The sequence below is a fragment of the Lampetra planeri genome, chromosome 6 (assembly GCF_965212315.1).
Source record: "Lampetra planeri chromosome 6, kcLamPlan1.2.h2, whole genome shotgun sequence".
Lineage (NCBI taxonomy): Eukaryota > Metazoa > Chordata > Hyperoartia > Petromyzontiformes > Petromyzontidae > Lampetra > Lampetra planeri.
The window spans coordinates 3,067,827-3,088,501 of NC_136112.1; the positions used below are offsets into that span (position 1 = coordinate 3,067,827).

Genomic DNA, 20,675 nt, shown 5'->3' on the forward strand with positions numbered 1-20,675 from the left:
TAGCCCCCGCGCCTTGCCCGGGCAGATCCGCTATGCGAGACCCGTTGTCCCATCGCGGCCTACCGACGTACCGCTTCCTGTGAGCCTGGCACACGCGCACTTTACCGTCACAATTATCGCCAATGAATGACTCCCGAGGGGGGCAAAACGCATGTTTGAAAGCGTTACAAGATCCGTACGGATCCATGGCTTGCCACGGCGGTGAGATGTTAACTCCCTCGCCTGGTTTACAAGAGGTCGTGGGTTCAATCCCCCCGGCCTGACGCCTGCTGTGCACTTGGAGTTTGCGAGTCTCTCTCTCTCCCCGTGGTCACGTGGATATTTCTCCGGGTCCTCCGGGTTTTCCCTCCACGTCTAGAATGAACGTCACGTGTTTCAGAGTATTTGGCTGCTGCTGCTGCTATAAATTTCCACGCGACAAGCCGCTTCGTTGGGCTATCGTTTGCGATGGCCAGGTCGCTTCTGAAAAAATTTGCGAAACGGCTCAGTCGGCCTCACCTGGTAAGGAAAAATGTTAAATTGTAGTTTAACAGTTTAGTTTCGTTTGGCGGGGGGATGGGGTGGTCACCTCGTGCATGAGCCTGTCCTCGTGCATGTACTCGGCGGGGATGTTGCGCAGCTTCTCCATCGTCTCGTAGAGGCCCTGGCAATCGCGCAGTTTGTCCGAGCTGCCGATGGTGTTGCGCACGAGGGAGATGGCCACACGGAACACCACCTTCACGCCTGGCGAGACGAGGGTGGACCGACGGTTTAATGAGTAAGTAGACTTTCGCGACCGATATTATTCGTAATGTGTCGTTAACTCGCCACCTTCAAGCCTGGCGAGACGAGGGCGACCGACGGTTTAATGCGTAAGTAGGCTTTCGTGACCGATATTATCCATAATAAAGGATTTTTTTTGGTTAGACCACGTAAATATAAATGTGTCGTTAATCCCGCCACCACCCGATACAGCCGATTAGCGATGTTTGTCACGTAAAGAAAACGTGATAATTACAGTTACGACTTCAGCACACCGGTGTGTTGGACAGTAAACCCACGACATTAACAATTTGGAGTGCGACGTTTCGCCGGAGATTACAACCGGCTACATTTGTCGAATCTGCCACAATTGTGAGGATGTCTTCCTTGCTTCCGGTCTTAAATAGAATAAAGGTGACATCATCACTACGAGGGGACGATGGACGTCCGCCTACTTAGCGCCGTTAAAGCGAACATCACGGTTAAATAAAGGGCAGTGTCGCCGTTATTATTTGAACCAAGTGGCTTGTGTTCACGAGAACATGAAAACTCCATTTCAGGCTGAGCTGAGCAACGGAAGATATGCATTTTTAATAGTTTGCTTGAAATGCAATATTATTCCTCGACGAAGGTTATTCTAATGACATCGGCACCAGCAACCGCAGCAGCAGCATCAGCAGCAACGACACTAGGATCCGCAACAGCAGCTGCATCATCAGAACCAGCATCTTCGTCAGCAGCACCAAGGGTATTATCACCATTAGCACCATCAGCACTCTCAGCAACCCAGCAGCGCTACCACCGGCAAGTAGTGGCAGATCAAAGGGGAGGGGGGGGGTGGGATCTTCCCTCCCCCCCCCTACCTCTTCAAATCATTAAAATGGCCTCCCTCCCCCGAGGAAGTTTCTCAATCCGTCTCAGGCATCTGGGTCGGGGTACAAACGGAACACTTGGCAGGGGTTGGCACAGCTCCCCTCCCCGTGGCGGTTTACGGAACAATTAGGCCTGCTGCCAGTGGCCCTGTCGCCCGCTGGCCAAACCGCCCGGCCGCCCGCCCGCCCGCTCTCCCGGAGCGTGCTCACTCACTCGCTTGTTCGTTCGCTAGCTCGCGGGAGATGCAATCTCGCCGTAATTGCACGGAGCGTGCATTCCCCTCGAGTCCCCTGGAGTCGCACTCCACGCCGATTAAGTAAATAGCATTTTTTTTTTAGGTTTTGTGTTGACGCGAGAAAAATAATAATAAAGATGGAGTGGACGTGTTCGGTTTCTGCCGATGCGTGAACGCCACTGCCTGCCAAGGGCTGCTGGGACTTGCGTCGTTGGGGGGGGGGGGCAGTGGTGGGGCGGGGGGGCACGGTGGGGGAGAGGAGTGGAGGTTGCAGCAGCGACGGTGGCACGAGGTGGCGGCGTTCTTTTTTCTCGACGATGCCGAGCCAATTTTTCGCAGCCATTTTCTGAACGATATTTTCGTTGCGGGCGAGCACTTGGTGGTGCCGCTGCTGAAAGCTGTTTTTTTTTCACGACAGTTTTTAAATAACGTGGAATTCCAGGAGAAATTTCTCTCACCCTCTCGCAATTAAACGGCCAGTTATGGTTAATAAAAAAACCAGTACCAGTGGCCTGCAATGTTGACCAGAAATATCCATCGGTGTGGATCTCCAGAATCATTTCTGAGTGAATGCTGGTGAAATGTATTCAACGAGTCATCAATGCATTCAATTCCTCCGATTAGCACGATTGGCTACGTACAGTGCGAAAGAAGTTCAACAATCAAGCAATTCAAGGATCAATTCTCTCTTCCAACTTTGTGCTGAAAGGACGGGCCACAAGTTCCTACAGTGATCAAGTCACCCCAGTATGGCAAATATGTATATACGAATTGGAAAACATAAATTATTTCTAAACTAATTACATTTAAAATCATCATCATCATCATTTAAAGCCCTTTGTCAAACCACTGCAGGATAAAGGCCTCCCCATGCCATGTCAGTAATGGGATGTTGTTTGACCATACTTCACCACGCTGGTCAGTGCGAGTTGGTGAACGGGGGAGGGGCGGCGTGCCCAAGACCGATTCGGATATCGCTCGCCACTGATGTCAGCTGTGTGCCGGAAATCAAACTCACGTCGCCGGATTCGCATCACAGCGAGCTACCCGCTGCGCTCCCATCGCTGCAACCCTGAGGCGTCGAGGCATCGATGACGATCGACGCGACGATGGTGTGCCCGGGACCCGCTGTTTACAACCACACTCTGGCCAGGTGGTGAGAGCAGGCCGCTCGCACAAAGTTCAAGTGCGGTACGTTACACGGGGCAGTGGGAGAGAAGTGGCCTGCATACAGCCCACATCCTTACGTCCAAAAACTTCTCCCCGCACGTGACCTGACGAACTTTGAGATGGTATTATTTTCCATCTTCGGGCCTAGCATTTCCAGGAATCATTTTTCATTTCATTCGATGTTCATGCTACGGCTTTGGTGCCTTTCGTCTTGTATAATAAATCTATAAATATATTGGAAATAGCTCCGTCACAAAGCAAGCAAGTGCTGGCAGTGGAGGTGGCGATTGTGATGGTGGTGGCGGCGGCGGTGTACGTGGCAGCGGTGATTGTGGTAGCCGTGATGACGGTGGCTGTCGTGGCGTTGGTGGTGATGGTTACTCCGGTGGCAATATTGGTGATAATAATTGTGGTGGCGGTGGTGGTGACGATGGTGGTGGTGTCGACGGTAATTGTAGTGGTTGTGGTGGCAGCAATAGTAACAGTATTGTGATCGTAGCGATGGCGGTGGTGCTCGCGACGGTAGCCGTAGTGGCGGTCGTAACAGTGAAGGCGGCGGCAGCGTTGTGTGGAGACCCTCACCCTCGCAGAAGAAGATGTCCCAGACTCGGAGTACAGAGGCCCAGGGCAGCGTGCGGGAGAAGACGCACATGAACCACTCGGTCATGTAGAGGATGGGGTCCACCTTGTGCTTCTTGAGGTGGCGGTAGGCCAGGGTGCACGACTTCTTCAGCACCGCCGACAGAGTCTCCCCGTCCAGCTGCACTCCCTCCTGCCGACGCGACGACCAACACGGGCGGTCACGTTGTTGCGGGAGTCGCCAGGCGCTCATTCACACGCACCCGCACCGCCGCCGCCACCGCCGCCACCGCAGCCACACAACCCCCGCCGCCACACCACTCCCCCCACCGCTCCCACCTCCCCATCTACCCACCTCCTCACCGCTCCCACCAACCCACTATCTCACCGCTCTTGCTCCACACCGCCCAAACGCCCCATCTCCCCACCGGCCGTCTGGAGCGCTCTTCCTTCCGATATTAGAAAGCCACTGGAGCTTATGCACTTTTAAATCATCTAGATTGAAACTCATTTTTTTAGAACTGCTTTTTGTGCTTAGTACGCGGTCCTTTCCCCACACCTCCGATTAGCAAAAGAAGTTCAACACACATACATCTCACCGCTCCCGAGCCACACCGACCCACCACCACCACCACCACCCCACTTATTTCCTTTGAACAAAAAACCTCCGGAAAAATGTATCTCGAAGAGCCAAGCACGGTGGAGGCCGGGGGGGGGTGGGGGGGGGGTTGGTGGATCACGCAGAATTGTGATACGCTGGGCCGCCGGTGGCCAGAAGATGGAAGTAACAAGCGAGCGGCTTCCAGACCCCATCTGTGTCGATCACCGAGTGTCCTCCCTTCACACTCGTCGGTTTATTTCTGGGCATTTCAGTTTCCGTCGGTTCGTCCGCACGAAAAAAAAACTGGTGGATTTGCCAAACATCCCAACGCACAGAAATCCTGAGAGCCTGGAGACTCGGCGTAAACAAATGACGTGGAAACATTTTGGCAAAAAAAAAATAAGCGCCGTTCTCGGCTTTGAGTTGCACTCAAAAAATATTTTGAGCCCGACTTGGTTGGTTGTATTTATTCTGATGTGATAATTATTATCACTCCACTAGTTTACCCAGGAAAGTCTTGCCGAGTCTCAAACCTCGTGGGACGTGCAGTTTTTCCAAGTTGCTGCTCTCTGTTTGTTTTCCTTTCCCCCGTGGAGTAATTTGCAGGTAATTTTTTTTCTTCTTCTGCCAGAAAATAGGACAAAGGGCCAATACCCATTGCGGTGTTTGTCTTTAGCTTATGGGAGGAAACTGGGTGGTGGAAACCCAACGCAGAACAGAGGGGGAGAAACATACAAACTCCACACACAGAGAGGCGCCCATTGCCGGGAATTCAACCGAGGCCGTTCTTGCTGTGTAGGCACACGCCGCGTTACACCAGCGCTCCACTCTGCCGCCATCATTTTCTATTTCATTATTTCACTCGATGAGATTTTGTTGTTGTTGTTGTTGTTTTTGTTGTTGTTGTTGGATTGAGCTACTCACCAGGCCGGGACTGTAGTACCCAGGAAGATATTTCTCGCAGATCTGAACAAAGCACCAGAATGCTTGCTGCGGGAAAACACAAAAAAACATCGCCATTCGTATTATCGTCGTCGGCATCATTATCATCATCATCATCATCACAGAGCCCTCTCTCCAATCATGCTATTATTATTATATTAAAATACCACTTGCCAAAGACGATCACCGCCGTGTCTGCCGCAAAATTATGGTTCGGGTGTTTGTTGTCGTTGTTTGAGTGCTTGTTGTTGTTTTGGTGTTTGTCATTGTTGAGGTGGTTGCTGCTGTTGTTGTTGGGGTGGTCGCCGTTTGTTTGGTTGTAGCTCCGGGTGCGTGTGCTGACCTCGGCGGGCATGTGCATGAGCAGCACAGCAGCAACGGGAGCCTGGGCCTGACAGTAGCCCTCCTCGGGGCAGTACACGGTGTAGGCCTTGAGCACGCGGAACAGGTCCTGCTGCCTGCACTCGTCATCATCATCATCATTGTCGTCATCATCATGGCATCACCATTACTGCACTGTTTTCATCATCGTCATCATCATCATCATAGTCGCCCACATTTTCATCGTCGTTATAATAACGACAATTACTTATTTAACGAGGAAAGCCCCACCGAGTCCGGATACGCTTGATTTTTTAAAATCAGGGTCCTGCAACATTGGGATGTTTGGCGAACAACCATGATGGGAGAAAACCAGCAAATCCGAAAGAAACCCATGCAGGACAGGGGGAGAGAACACAAACACAAAACTTTGCGCAGAAAAAAAAGGGGGCCGAGTCGGGAATGGAACCCAGGTTCCTCTTGCTGGAAAGGCGCGAGTGTTACCACTGCACCACCCATCCCCCCCCCCCCCCAATTATAATCATTGTAGTCATACAACCGCAAATTTGGTTTTATGAAGCATATAAAAGCTATGCTAGATAAAAAGGCAAGGGCCTCTTTCAACACAATCGTTTTTTAATATCATTTATTAAGGGGCGCTACGGTGGCGAGATGCTAACAACCTCGCCTGGTATACAGGAAGGTCGTGGGTTTGATCCCGACCCTGACGCCTGCTGCATATTTTGAGTTTGCATATTCTCCCCGTGGTTGCGTGGAATTTTCTCTGGGTCCTACGGTGTATCCCTCCACATTTAGAATCAACGTCACGCGTTTAGAGTATTTATTTGCTATAAATTTCCAGCATGATGAGAAGCCACTTTCGTTGAGCTATACAGCTCAGTGGGCCTTACCTGGTAAAATCATTTAAAAAAATAGTTTACCAGCTCATGGGCCCTCTCTTGAGCATTATCTTGAGATGCGTTTGTATTCAGAAACGACACACAGCGGGAATGTCGTTTTCATATTGCTGTCAGACGACATCTGTTTCACCAGAGAAACCCCTGGGAGACTGGGTTTTCGACTTTTGAGCCTCGTTAGCCGGGGCGGGACGACTGTTCAATTAAAAACAAAATGCCATCGAGCCATCGTCACCACATCACCATGGCCATTGTCACACGGGGTGGCCGTGGCTCTAACCGTCACCATCATCACCACCACCACCGTCATCTTTGCCCTTCGTCGTCGCAGGAACGTCAGAGAGCCGCACGTAATAATCATCGCCGGCATCGGTCATCGCGACCCAGTGGTAGGAGCTGGATATAAGCACACCACTTGGGAGCCAGGGACAGCTGTGCTTATATATGCGAATGAGCGTGCTCGTTTCAGAAGTTGACCTTTTGCCTTCTCCACCCACCAGTGTAATGCAAGCGTGTGTTGCTTTTATCAGCACTGTCTCAAGTTAATTTTTGTTGAACCTGCTGAGAACTCGAGAGCAAAGGATATAGTCCTCAAGTGCAAGAGTGTGACTTCGTTGAGCCATCACTTATAAAGAGGTCGCTTCTGAAACGGAACTACGTAGCGCAGTGGGCCTTACCTGGCAATATAATAGAGCTGAACACATTAGCGACGTAACTGGTGTTGGCTAAACATCCCAACGGAGCAGGGGCCCCCTCCTCCTGAAAAATCTCCGGGACTCAACGTCACCTCCCCCCCCCCTGGGGTAAACAAGGAGGATCACGAACGGCGCCGCCGTAGACCCACAGACGACCGACCATCGCGTCACTCCATCGCACTGGCTGAGCCCACGTCTCGGCAGCGAGCTCGTAATAAACAAATAAATAAACGCGATCGGGCAAACGCCGGCGGCTCACTCGTGAGCGGGGGCGGTGGGGGGGGTTCAGTGACCGCGGTGTAAATAGCCGCGTGTGCCGCAGCTCGCTGGAACGGCCGCTTGGTCTGTATTTTTTGTTTTTATCGCCGCCACCTCCGCGCACCGCGGTCGGACTCTTTCACGAGCCGCGCTGTCACAGTCACTCAGGGGGCGGAACTTTCGCGTGTTTTTTTTACGAGCGGGATTCCACCGCGGGGACTCCATACTCGCGTGGGGCCCTGTGTTTTATTTTTAAGAGGTGACGTTCGCAAAGGTCGTTACTTTGCAGGCGAGTTCGGGGGGCCAAGTGCTGTTCGTGCAAGAGGGGCCGCTGTGTGGCGACGAGCAATGCGCCCCAGCCGCTTTCTCTCCCGAGTGCTTGTGTGTTTACGCGCTGTGGACGGTAGCTCATGTAAGGCCGAGTCGAACTGGGGATAGGCGCAGAACCGGTTCAGATATCACCATGCCCAACGATGTTAGCCGTGGCTGGGAATCAAACCCAGGTCGGTGGGTAATTATTGCACCACCGTACGCATACAAAGACAAAGATTTCTCAGGTAGCCTACACAGGCTACTGGGGCGAGTGCTGTTAATGGCCAGCACCACACCTGCTGCACGCACACACACACACTGTGCTCACGGGCCCCCTTCGATCCGTGCTGTGGAATCATTGACCACCGGAGTTAATCATCGACGGCGGTGAATGTCCAGCGCCAGCAGCGCAAGGGGTGGATCTGGATCGCTCGCGCCACTTCATCTCGTCGACGGAGGAGGACCCCTTTCACGCGCGGGGGTTCATTGCAGTTCAACTGCGGTGCGACCGGCGCATTGCCGCGTATTGCGCGTGAAGCGCAACACCCCTAGCGCCGCCACTGCCGCCAGCGCGTAGACATTTTAATTTACCCACCACGCTGCCCGTGCCACCCGCTCGCTATTGACAGCGGCTGCGAGCAGGTGACATTGGCGGTGAGAAACCGGGGTAAAGCGAAGGCGTCGATGACACCCGCTCACCACGGAGCACTCGTAGGGCATAACGATCGCAACGCAAAGGGCTCGGCATTGCCCCACCGGCGCGCGCCGTCGATCCCCATTTTTATTTTTGCTCGTGTGCGTTGCCGCTCGTTGGCGCTGCTTTTCACGCTTGCGTCAGACTCACCCGTGACCGCCCCTGGCGGCGAACATCTCGTGGAAGGGGAACTGGCGGTGCAGGTCCTTCTCGATCGTGTCCACCCACTTGGGGTCAGCTTCCTGCTGGTCCAGCTCCTGCGTGGACAGCGGGGGGGGGGGGGGGGGGGAAGGTGTTGGGTAGAGGGTAGCACACGCATTGGAGAGAGGCGAATGGTTGTTGTGCTTGGGTGTGGCGAGTGGTAGCGTAGTGTTCGGTGCATTGCCCTACGAACCTAGCAACCCGCGTTTGATTCCTGGCCGCGGCCAACATCGGCGGTGAATGTATGAGCTGGTAGTGGGCCTCCCCTACGTCGACCCAGCCTTAAATTTAGTACTTGGTGCGGTGTGTAAACATCGGCACTGGGAAGACAAAGGCGGCCGGGCACGGTGCTGGCGACGTCACCACCTTGTGCGCAGTGCCGCCCTTAACAGGTGCTCGCTAACGGCGCATTCTCCAAGAGTGCACGAGATCTCGGTCAATGTGCGCGCGTGCTCGTGTGTGTGCAACGTACATCAAACTTTCCCTTGTTGAGCGCCAGGCGCGCGCGCCCGCCGGAGAGGTACTGCCAGGCCCTCGCACGCAGCGACGGAGGGATCCCCTTGCGACAGCGGAGTTTCACCTACACGCGAGACAAACGCGTGAGACGCACAGACGGCGACGGGGCGCGCGGTCAAACGCACGTCGTGCACAACGCTCGTCGCGATTCATCGGGGAGGCCTGTGTGAGGAGGGGTAAGCACCTCCGATTAGCAAGGTTGCCAAAGAAGTTCAACATGCATACATATGCACGCAACACGCGTGTTTGCACTGCAACGCGTTTTCTTGATAAGGCGGTTCTGTTTGGAAACACTTTTGACACAACGCGGTACGCGCGTCGACGACGAACTATTTTCTCGAGCTGCTCGGCTGAGCGGTACAGCGGTACAGTACACGGAATGCTCCAGTGCGCGACGGAGTTCCCCCATCTCAGTTCTTTGTCCCGTGCAAATGCGCTTCAGTAAAACAGCGATTCCTCGCTTAACGCGGTTTTTGTCTCCACGCGGCACTTTTCACGAACGCATCGACTACTGCCGCGTTCAACGACGGGGGGGTTGCTGCAGAACATGCCAGGAGAATATTCTGGCCTGCGGAAGGAAGATTTTGCACAACGGCTTCAACGGGCGTGGGGATCTGTGTGCAGCATGGAGGAGGGCAAGGGGTATCGAGACGAGCATTGGAGTGGCACCCCAGGAGGTCTCTCCACAAGGGCGAATACCTGAGGCCTGATGCCGGGACACTGTAAGGGGAGACGTCGGAGGTCGCACGCCGACTTTAGTCTGCGCTAGCTAGGTGCGGTCGACATCGGCGGCATTTTTCCACGACGACCTCTTGACCTTGGCGGGCGGAGATGGATGAGGAGGAGATCACGGGGGGGGGGGGGGTGGGCCTGCCTCCTGGCTGCAGCAAACTGACAGCGGTTGTTGAGAGCGAGGAATGAGAAAGTGTGCTCGGGAGGGAGGGAGGTAGGGTCACGTGCCAGTCGGGACGCCGTAAAGTTGACGTCGCAGCCTCGTCGCCGCCGCTGCTGCTGCGGCTGCTGCTCCACACCGTTTGGGGCGCGTGCCGCCCTCCCGCGCCCGCCCGCCCACCCGCCCACCAGCCGACATCGAATTTCACGAGGATATCTCGTGGCGCGGAAATGTCGGACGGAACCGGCTCGCGCAGGCAGGGTTCGGGTCGATGGTGAAGGCGCAAGTTCGATCATCGGGCTCTCGTTCTCTCGTCTCTCGTCTCTCCGATCTGTCGGCATTTCTGCCGGGAATGGAGCACAGTGAGAATTCCCCGGGACTTCGCCAGGCGATCGTGGGGGGCAGCAGGGGGGGGGGGGGGGGGACCGGGCTGGCCGGGCAGCTGGGAGAGCCCTGTTGACGGGATTAACGGAGGCAGGTGTTTCCCATAAGCTTCGCGCCCGGTTCACGTTACCGTTAAGCTGCAACATGTGCTGGGAACAACGCAAGGATGCGAGTCGGGGCGCTTCTCCTCCTTCTGAGCGCGTGTGCCAGGATCTTTTTCTGCTGCTAACAAGCGGCCTCTGTCTGCCCGGCACGCCGTCCTACCCCCCCCCCCCCCCCCTTAGGCCTCGATACGCAAGCACAATATTGGGGCAACCATCAGCGGAAATGGTTGGCGTGCCGCGTTATTTTGTTGCCTCGACGGAGCTCCTCCGTTCAAGTGTCCAGAGTCGCTCGGCGCAGATGCGTCGCTCGTGTGTGCACAACCGTCCCAAAATTGCCCCCTTGTGCAATCATAACCTTGAGGCACGTGCCTCACAGCTTCATAAACCGAGACACGAGGCTGACCTCTGTCACCTTACACCACGTGTTTAATGGTCGAGCAGAGGTGTGGTTTTTATTTTATTTAAATTAATAAGTTCCTTCCAGCAGTGCTGCGAGCCGTCCTGAAAAAGGATTTATTGTTTTGCGCATTCCTGAAACGCTCGCTCGGCGCTCGCTCGCAGACTGTGAGCGCGTTGCCATCAATTCCATGGGAGCACCAGGCCCCCCTTTCTTCAGGACCAGAGGTTTTTGCCGGATCAGTGGTTCGGTATCCAGGCACATCCGAGCCGAGGCAACGTGGAGGAGCCCACACGGCACAGGTGGTTTTCCCCCCACCGGCCATTAGTCCAGCCGAGCCACGTAGAAGTCGCGACACGGAACCAAACAGGGCCGGGGCTGAGGTTGATCATTCTCGTCCTTGCGTGCGACGTCAGTTGACGCGCGTCTCAACTCGTTCGTTGCGTGCGTACGTCAAGTGGTGAAAAAACCCAACGCCGGCGACTCCCGAGCCTCGCCGGGGCCGGCTCGTGCGCGGCCTCAGCGTCGCGTGAGAGGCGCCCCGTTCCCCCGTGGCCTAAAGCGCCCCGGTATCGGACCGTGACGTACGTAAACATTTTTTTTATAATCCACTCGCCCGTACAGTGGCGGGGGGGGGGGCGCGCGATTCTTTTGCCGTTGGGTTATCCCGTCCGGCAGGTCTGGTGGCACCTTCGTGATGTCACGGCGGCGCTCAGAAAAAGAAAAAAAAGAGGAAAAGAATATAAACCCACAAGCTTAGGCGACACGGCCAGACGCCCGGCTACGCCTGCACGCGAAACGTCCCGAGTGCGACGAAGACGTTTCTCTCGTAAACGTGAAGCGCGAGGGGCGACTTTACTGGACGTGTCGTACGAAGCACGCGACGCCAGGGCGGCAGAGAGCAGGGGGTGTCAGCATGCTGCACCTCTGTGCTTTGTTGGTGCCTTTGTTGTACTCATTCTTTCCCACCTATGCCTATTTGCAGCTGATATTGTTCATCTGGGTTTTTTTTCACCTACCCCCATACCCCCCCCCCCCCCGATTAAATTTGCCCGATCAAGGTCACGTCACGTCACAGGATGAAGACGTTTCCATTCGCAGCTCTCGCAGCTTGCCGCACCCACCACCACCACCACCACCTTCGTGTCGGAAGAAATAGCCCTCCTGAAGACGACGTCACAGAACAACTCGCGACACTCGCATCAACAGCGGCGACTTCATCCACACTCTGGCGGCAACACCTGACAGCGCCCTGTAAAGAATGTAACTGTCATGTGCACGCGAAATGTTTTTCATTCTTAGGGCTGGCAATGAATCACTGCATGTAACTGAGACCGAAGCCTCCCTAATGCGCACGTTGTTGGCCAGGGCTTGAAGACCGGCAAAACCAACTCTCCGCCTACACGTGAGAACCCGTTTTTTTTTCATCACGGACGGTTAAAACCAAAATGTTTTAAATCCGGGATCTCCGCGGCGTTGGCTCAGTGTCTCTGGGCACGGTCATGGCAACCTCGGCCACACCTCCTTTTTGCCCGTGTTCCTCTGCCAGTGCGCGCGCACGCCACGCGGCCTGAGATGTAACCGGGAAAAATATTCCGTCAAAATGTCGCAGCCGCAGCGGTGGGGTTTCGCATGGCCCCCGTCGTTTTTTTACGCGTGGGAGTGCACATTTTCCAGCGGAATATTTTTGAACCACGGGCTCCGCCGTGCCATGGATATCTGTGGCCGCACGTGCCGGAGGGCGGGGGACGGGTGGGCGGGTGGAGGTGGGGGTCATGGTGGCACCCGCGGTGGAATGTTTCGGTGCAGCGAGCGCCCCATGTCAGCCGTCACAGGAACGCCCAGGACCAAACGTCGGAAAAGTAAATTAACCACAAAATAAAGTTCCTTAGCAGCACTCGCATTCTTTACGAGCTTATTACGATGCAACTTGGTTTCATATGGCTTCTAAAATGTGCCCGAGCCGAGACCATCCACCGACTATACACCCGGTTGCAGGGTTTGCTTGCTTAAACAAATGCCGCTGGATATTATTGGTCTGGAAAAGCCAACAGACCGAGGGACTAAAACAAATGTATTGTTTACATGCGGAGGCACAGAATGGATTTCTGCTTGTATGTGTGCTTAACTATACACCGGCAGTCCTGGATTGTTACTGTGACCAAATCACCCTGAATCCACCCGATCTTGTGAATCTCAGATGTGAAGCAAGCTCGGGCCTGGTTAGTTACTTGGACGAGGGGGGGGGGGTCGCCTTTGAATACCAGCTGTTGTGGGCTTGGACTGCGAGGTGGTGACGAGATGGGCGGCACAACAATGGATTCTTGAATCTATCTGTGTGGAACATCGAGTGTCGCCACACCCCACCCCATCCCCAACTTCCTTGTACGCAACGTGGATTTTCTCTCCAGCTCCTGCAGTTTCCTCTAATAATATAAAGCCAAATAGTCGTGAATTGGATCTGGCTAAAACATCCCAATGTAGCAGAAACCCCACTCTGAAAAAGTATAATGATGATAACAATAATTATTTACCCACGCGTCATGCCCATCCCGGGAGCCGTTTGGCCATACTTCCCCACGCTGGTCGGTGCAAGATGATGAAGGGGAGCGGTGGGTTGGAGGAGGTGGTGGGGGGTTTGTGGGGGCGGTTGTTGGGAGGGGTTCGGGATGGTCAGACGGATTCTGGTATCACTTGCCGCCGATGTTAGCCGTGGCTGGAAATTGACCTCGGGTCGTGCTGGGTCACAGCGCAGTGCGCCAACTGGTGCCCCGCAGCTCCCCTCGGGGTAAATAAAAGGCATCGTTATCACCAACACAGCTCGACTCTCTCTCTGCTGAAACGCTGCCGGGTCCTGAGACTTCCTCCCGGACTGACCGACCGTGTGAACAACAAACAAACAAGCGGAGCTTTCGCCCCTCTGAGTGTATTTCCTCGGGCCTCTAAAAGAGACAATGCCCAATTTGAGGTCAGGTATGTGAGCTCGCGGTGTATGTGAACACGCGCACTGTATATGCACGCGCGCACGAGCACCTACACGCAGCCTCACAGCCGCTGGTCTCGTCTGTTTTCCCGCGAGTTACTTTCTTTCCCGGTGCTCGCCCGACCGGTTTCACTTCTTCGTGACCCCCTCCCGCCCCCCGGGCCTTCCCACTCGGCCCATTCGCCCCAAACGTGCACCCCTTCAAAAATCGAGGTCCACGACCCTCAAACCTAAAGGTCACGTAGCCAAGGTGACCCAGAGCATCCTGCCGTGGCCGGGACAGTCCCAGCGGTATTCCGGCTGACGGACGGAGGGACTACACGGTCAAGATGTGTCCCGGTTGAGCCTCCCAGGAATTTGGTAGCTTTCTTTCAGATGTCAACTTAAAACTGGCCCTCACGTTAAAGCCCTCACGCTAATTCTAGCCCTAGCTCTAACCGCAAACCTATCCCTTGTCCTCACTCTAACCCAAGCATGATATTGGGATCTAAACCTTAACCCTAACCAACCCAAACCAATAAATTCAACCCCCAACGTTCAGGTCTAGCCTTAGCGCGAACCTAAAAACCTATCCCCTTGTTCCAACTCTAGCCGTAATGGTAACTTAAACCCAACCATAACTATAACCCAAGCCTCTTAACAGGTAAAACGAACTTCAACCTAAACACGAACTGTACCCTTAACCATAGACAAAACCACAGGGCCGTTGAGAAGGTGGTGGGGGGGGCGGGGAGGTGGGGGGGGCAGTTTTCAGGTGGGGCACTTGAGGAGGAGGAAGAGGCTTCGTCCGGCATTTTGCCCCGGGCCTCCAAAAACCTTTTTGGTGGCCCAGCCAAACTGTAACCCAAGTGTCTAAAACAGCCAACTCGACCCCGAACACTAACCGCTCAGTCCCTTTTACACGCACCTTTACATCATCCACACCTAGTTTACACAACAAAGGCTCATTCCTAACAGCGTGCTTCAGCCGCACCGAACCTCACAAAAATAATATTCAGGGCCTACCTTGGCTCCTCCCACCCTCAACCAGTATATATACAAATACTGTGTTCTTGGAATTTCTCTCACTTGATTCAGCTATCGTGCTGTGACGGTTCCACCTGAAGACGGAAGCTTGTGTTGCCTCCGAAACGTCGTGATTTTTATTTTATTTTTATTTTACTTTTATTAATTTAAATTTTCTACCTACGTGACTTTACCGAAAAAAACCTAAGAATATGAATCCTTGCAGTCACGAAAGCTTCAAATCTAGAATCACTAACCGTAGCTTAAACCTTAACCTGTAACCAAAACCTTTAACCCCAATCTGACCTTTAACCCTAACCCCTAAGGCAAACGCAAACCCAGCCGCCCGGCCTCTCTGCTCACTCACCTTCTGGTATCGCTTGGGCATCCACCTGTCCCAGTGCTGCAGCATCTCCAGCCACTTCATCTCGCGCTGGCGAGCCACGTCCATCGGCAGCGCCGTGTCCCTGCGCCACCCAAGACAAAGATCCCCCATATAGACATGCAGAGCTGTTGGGGCAAGTGCGGCTAACGAGCGTCACCTGTGAAGGCCGTCACGACGCACGAGGCCGCGGGTGGCCAGCGCCACGACCCGGGACATCTTTGTCTCGCCAGTGCTGTTGCGTACGTATGCTGTTGAACTCCTTTCGCGCCGTACGTAGGTGCGGGGGAAGGACAACAAACTAAACACAAAAATTCGTTCTAAAGGAATGCGTTCTCGATCCAGATGTTTGTACACACACGACACCAGCTACCCCAGGGGTCGGCAACCTGAAGCTCTGGACTGCTTTCAGAAGTAAGGTATACACGCGTGTACGTACGTATACGAGCGTGCATTGGCGGCTCTTGAAATGTGGAGTTTTTCACCGAATCCGAAAGAAAATGGCTCTTCTTGTTATTTCGGTCGCCAACCCCCTCTTCAGCTACTCATTCAAGGCTGAGCGTACCGAGGAGAGGAGGCCCACGACTGGCTCAAATACTCCGCACTGCTATTGGCCGTGAGCGGGAACCGAACTCGGGTCACCGGGTTACAAGCACAGTGCGCTGACCTCTGCACTACAGCTAACGCGCGTGAGTGAGCACCGCAAACACACGGGCGAGAGGGGCGAGCGAGCGGGCACAGACGCACACGTGAACACAAACCACGCTCGGACCCAAGGTGAAGCTAAACTTTCGGGCAGTTACACAAATGTGGCGAGCCGAGTGAAACATTTTGAAATCCTCAAAAATAATACTTCAAAGGTAATTACCACGTAGCTTTAAATAGCATGGATTATATGTGGAGCAAGTCACCGGTTGCACACGTTAGTGCAACTGAATGCATCATCGTCATCCCAGAGTGGATTAAAAAAAAAGTAACGTTTGTCCGGGAACGTGCGACACCACTGGGATTATTTCATCAACCAAGGTGAGAAAAATATGAAAGTTATGGCCAAGGATTGAGCTCGTGTCTCTAAGTTCAAAGTGAAGTGCACCTTCCCCTGTGCCACCCCACGCGCACACACACACACACAATGACACAAACACCAAGGTCCCCCGTGTAGCCTTAACATACTGTAGGGGCAAGTGCTGTTAGCGAGCACCTATGAAGATGGGCACGGCACACGAGGGGGGGTGGGTGGCCAACACAACACCTGACCGCCTTTGTCTCCCCAGTGGCGATGTTTACACATCACACCAGGTACTCATTTGAGGCTGAGTAGACCTAGGGGAGGCCTGGGACTGGTTCAAATGATCGTCACCGGTGTTGGCCGTGAAAAGGGAATCGAACCCGGGTTGCCAGGTTCATAGCGCAGCGCGCTAACCACTACACCACTGCTCCAAACACACAGATCCACACACACAGAGGCACGCAGGGAGTGACACGCGTCAGACAAATATCGACGTGTCAACACGCTTCATGCAGCAGCAGCAACGTTCAAGTGCCAGGTGAACGAACACACGTTACGAAGCTCGAAGGGACGTGTGCACGCACGCACGCACAAGTGCTTGGTGCGCAAGCATAAACAACAACAAAATATACAAGAGTCGTTGTTTCGGGCAATGGCATCTCTTGGCGACACTACATCGGCCATATCGATGCAAGGTCTCTCCAAAATCCCCCACAGCCTCCCGTGATTGAGGCCGCTGCGCTAACAATCGTACGAAAATAAAAACATCTCTGTTGAGCACACTTCACCGCGCCGGTCGAGCAGGCGTGTAATGAACACGAGCGTTGGGCGACTTCTGACCGCTCCGTGGGCGACTTCTGCGAACGAGCACCCTGGGTTTTCAAAGCAGAGATTGGAAAACCTCAGGCGCCGAGGGTTATCAAAAATGACGATTTCGTTGTCATATGAAAAAATAAGAATAGGCTTTAACCCTGTTCTGGCAATAAAAGAGGATGTGTCAAGACACCAAATAGAAACCTTTTGCAAGGAATCAAGTAGTGCATTAACCACACACGGTACTTGCGGTAACCGTGCCAACAAACATGCTCTGATAACATAATATATGTAATATTACTGGTTCTTTCGGTAAAGTCACGTAGAAGGGAAATAATAAAATAAAATATATATAAATATAAAACATTGTTTTGTAATATAAATATAAAACATATTGTTTTATATTTATATTATTTTATTATTTCCCTTCTACGTGACTTTACCGAAAGAACCAAGAATATGAATCCCTGCAGTCACGAAAGCTTTAAATCGAAATATATGTCATATTTGCAATGTCTTTGCAACTGATTCGCCTACACCAGAGACAGCCTTCTTTAAGGGCCTGGTCTCACCAGTGTCAGACCAGAGAAACACCGAAAGGCGAACGGTACATTTAATTGTTGTTTAAAATCGATTTTTATTTTTAACGCTATTGATATCGCGTCGAACGTGAGAATCACAATGAATTATTTGCTATTCATGTAAATCCTGTGCTAAGTGGTACGTACGTTGAACTTCTTTTGCGCTGTACATTGCCAACCGTGCTAATCGGAGGTGCGGAGTAACAACAACTGAAAATGAAAAACAGTCCTAAAGAAATTAGTTTACAGTCGAGATTTAAAAGTGCATAGCTCCGGTGGTATCTTAACATCGCAAGGAAGAGCGTTCCAGACGGCTTCAAAAGCGCATCTGAAAGCGCGCGATGCAGCAGCCGTCTTTGTTCGATGGCCAGCCAAAAACCGCTGCGAGGATGACCGGAGTTCGCGTGATGGTTTTATGCTCCTTGACTAGATCAGTAAGGGATTGCGGTTCATTTGTGGCAGGCAGTTTGTGTGCAATGAGTACGACCTTAGAATGTATTAGTTCGGTACGGAATAGGTTACTGCAACAAGCAGAATTGGGGCCAATTGAAACAGAAAAAGAGGAAACTAGAAAATGCAAATGCATGGATTAATATCAGGCTCGCTCTGAGCATTCGCTTGTCCTCAGAAATATAAAATTTGCAGAATGAAAACCAAACGGGTAACTGTCACGGAAAATAATTGTTTGCAGACGTGCAAACGTTAGATATTTGCGCCGGTCCTTGGAAACACTTTGATCAACCAATCAATAGGATGTGCGTCCCTCCCGGGCGACTTGACTTTCCACTCACGTTTTATTCGTTTGGGACCAACTTTACAACAGTTATTGTGCCCCCCCCCCCCCCCTCGTGTTACAGACAGACGGAGAGACAAACGGACAGAGCTGCGGTGGCTAGGAGATGTTAACTACCTCGCCTGGTATACAGGAAATCGTGGGTTCGATCCCGAACCTGACGCCTGCTGCTGTATATTTTGAGTTTGCATGTTCGCCCCGTGTCCGTCTGGATTTTTCTCCGGGTCCTCCGGTTTTCATCCCCCACATTTAGAATCAACGTGCGTTTAGAGTATTTGGCTGCTATACATTTCCACATAATACTGGTAGGAACCTCCTGGTTACACCAGCCCACAGGGGATTATTGTGTCCGTCCGTCCGTCGTGCAGGGAGGGGCTGTGTGGGGAAAGAGGGGCTGGGTGGGGAGGGGAGGGTGGGGAGGGGCTGGGTCGGGAGGGTGGGGCTGGGTGGGGAGGGGAGGGTGGGGAGGGGCTGAGTGGGGAGGGTGGGGAGGGGCTGGGTGGGGCTGGGTGGGGGGTGGGAGGGGTGGGGCTGGGTGGGGAGGGGCTGGTCACCCCGTGGTGCCCTTATAAAACTCAACGTTTAACCTACTCACGCCGGCTTGTGCCCGCCCTCACAGTCGGGCATATTTGCGGAATACACCACGCCGCCATTGACCCTGGCCATTGACCGAGCAACCCAACGTTCCTACCAGCTCCCTCCGCAGGAATGTTGTTTTGCTATTTCATTGAGCTATAATTTGTGGCCATGTCGCTTCTGAAAAAGAGCTATACAGTGATACCTCGGTTCACGAACGCTTCGGTTCACGAACAACTCGGTTCACGAACAGAAAAGTTCATAAAAATCTGCTCCGCTTCACGAACTCCGCTCCGGTTCACGAACAACTCGGTCCACGAACAGAAAATTTCATAAAAATCTGCTCCGGTTCACGAACTCCGCTTCGGTTCACGAACAACTCGGTTCACGAACAGAAAAGTTCATAAAAATCTGCTCCGGTTCACGAACTCCGCTTCGGTTCACGAACAACTCGGTCCACGAACAGAAAAGTTCATAAAAATCTGCTCCGGTTCACGAACTCCGCTTCGGTTCACGAACAACTCGGTCCACGAACAGAAAAGTTCATAAAAATCTGCTCCGGTTCACAAACTCCGCTTCGGTTCACGAACAACTCGGTCCACGAACAGAAAAGTTCATAAAAATCTGCTCCGGTTCACGAACTCCGCTTCGGTTCACGAACAACTCGGTCCACGAACAGAAAAGTTCATAAAAATCTGCTCCGGTTCACGAACTCCGCTTCGGTTCACGAACAACTCGGTCCACGAACAGAAAAGTTCATAAAAATCTGCTCCGGTTCACGAACTCCGCTTCGGTTCACGAACAACTCGGTCCACGAACAGAAAAGTTCATAAAAATCTGCTCCGGTTCACGAACTCCGCTTCGGTTCACGAACAGGAGCCGCGGCCATTTTTATGCTAATTTCAGGCTGTCACGTGGTCGTGACTTCCTGTAGGAAGATCGTGGAGAGACGCAGAGACACAGAAAGAAGTACTGTGAAGACACTTTCAGTGACTTTGATTTTTGGTGTGCTTTTTAGCACATACAGTACTGTACTGTACTACTGTACTCTACAATACTGTACTTACTGTATTGTACAGTTCACCCGTTTGAGTGCTTACTGTCTCCCACCCGCCTCCCTCCATGCCAGAAGTCATCTCAAGCAAGGTTAGTGTTCTCTCTTTATACATTACTATACTGTACAGTACTACAGTAATGTGTATTGTCATTTGTTTCATATTTTTGTGCTTCAAAAACCAAAAAAATAAGGTCAGAACGGATTAACCGGATTTACATTGAACCCTGTGGGAAAATGTGCCTCGGTTCACGACCAATTCGGTTCACGACCAGAGTCAGTTCACGAATTAAGTTCGTGAACCGAGGTATCACTGTACAGCTAAAGTGGGCCTTACCTGGTAAAATAAAATAGTTTAGTTTAACGAATGCATTCATGGTTCCATCCGTAATTGAGAAGCATCTAAAATATGCGGCAAGAATGGATACGAGATATAATGGGTTCTCGAATCGAATCTCGTTGCCGAATCGTGAGATCGTTCATCCACAAAATCGCAGTGGGCCATGAAGCAACACGTGACGTGACAGATAAGAGCCGTTCCGAGTAAAACCACGTCGACAGTTTAACTGCAGCGCAGAGAAAGCATGCGGAGGGCACTTTCTTTAAAAAAAAATGTTTTTTTTTTTTTACAAAGTGAGTGCCATTCA

The 20,675-nt window shown here is 52.7% G+C and overlaps 1 protein-coding gene across 1 annotated transcript in view; it reads right to left on the reverse strand.

The window, feature by feature from the left end:
* TBC1D10A (TBC1 domain family member 10A) overlaps positions 1-20,675 on the reverse strand; it is a 44,710-nt gene that overhangs the window by 2,649 nt on the left and 21,386 nt on the right. The window contains exons 2-8 of the mRNA XM_078595271.1: positions 15,188-15,287; positions 9,012-9,119; positions 8,489-8,595; positions 5,485-5,599; positions 5,124-5,189; positions 3,602-3,791; positions 569-723 (exon numbers count right to left, since the gene is read on the reverse strand). Of these exons, the coding sequence (XP_078451397.1) occupies positions 569-723; positions 3,602-3,791; positions 5,124-5,189; positions 5,485-5,599; positions 8,489-8,595; positions 9,012-9,119; positions 15,188-15,287 (841 nt within the window). The remainder of the gene's footprint in view (positions 1-568; positions 724-3,601; positions 3,792-5,123; positions 5,190-5,484; positions 5,600-8,488; positions 8,596-9,011; positions 9,120-15,187; positions 15,288-20,675) is intronic.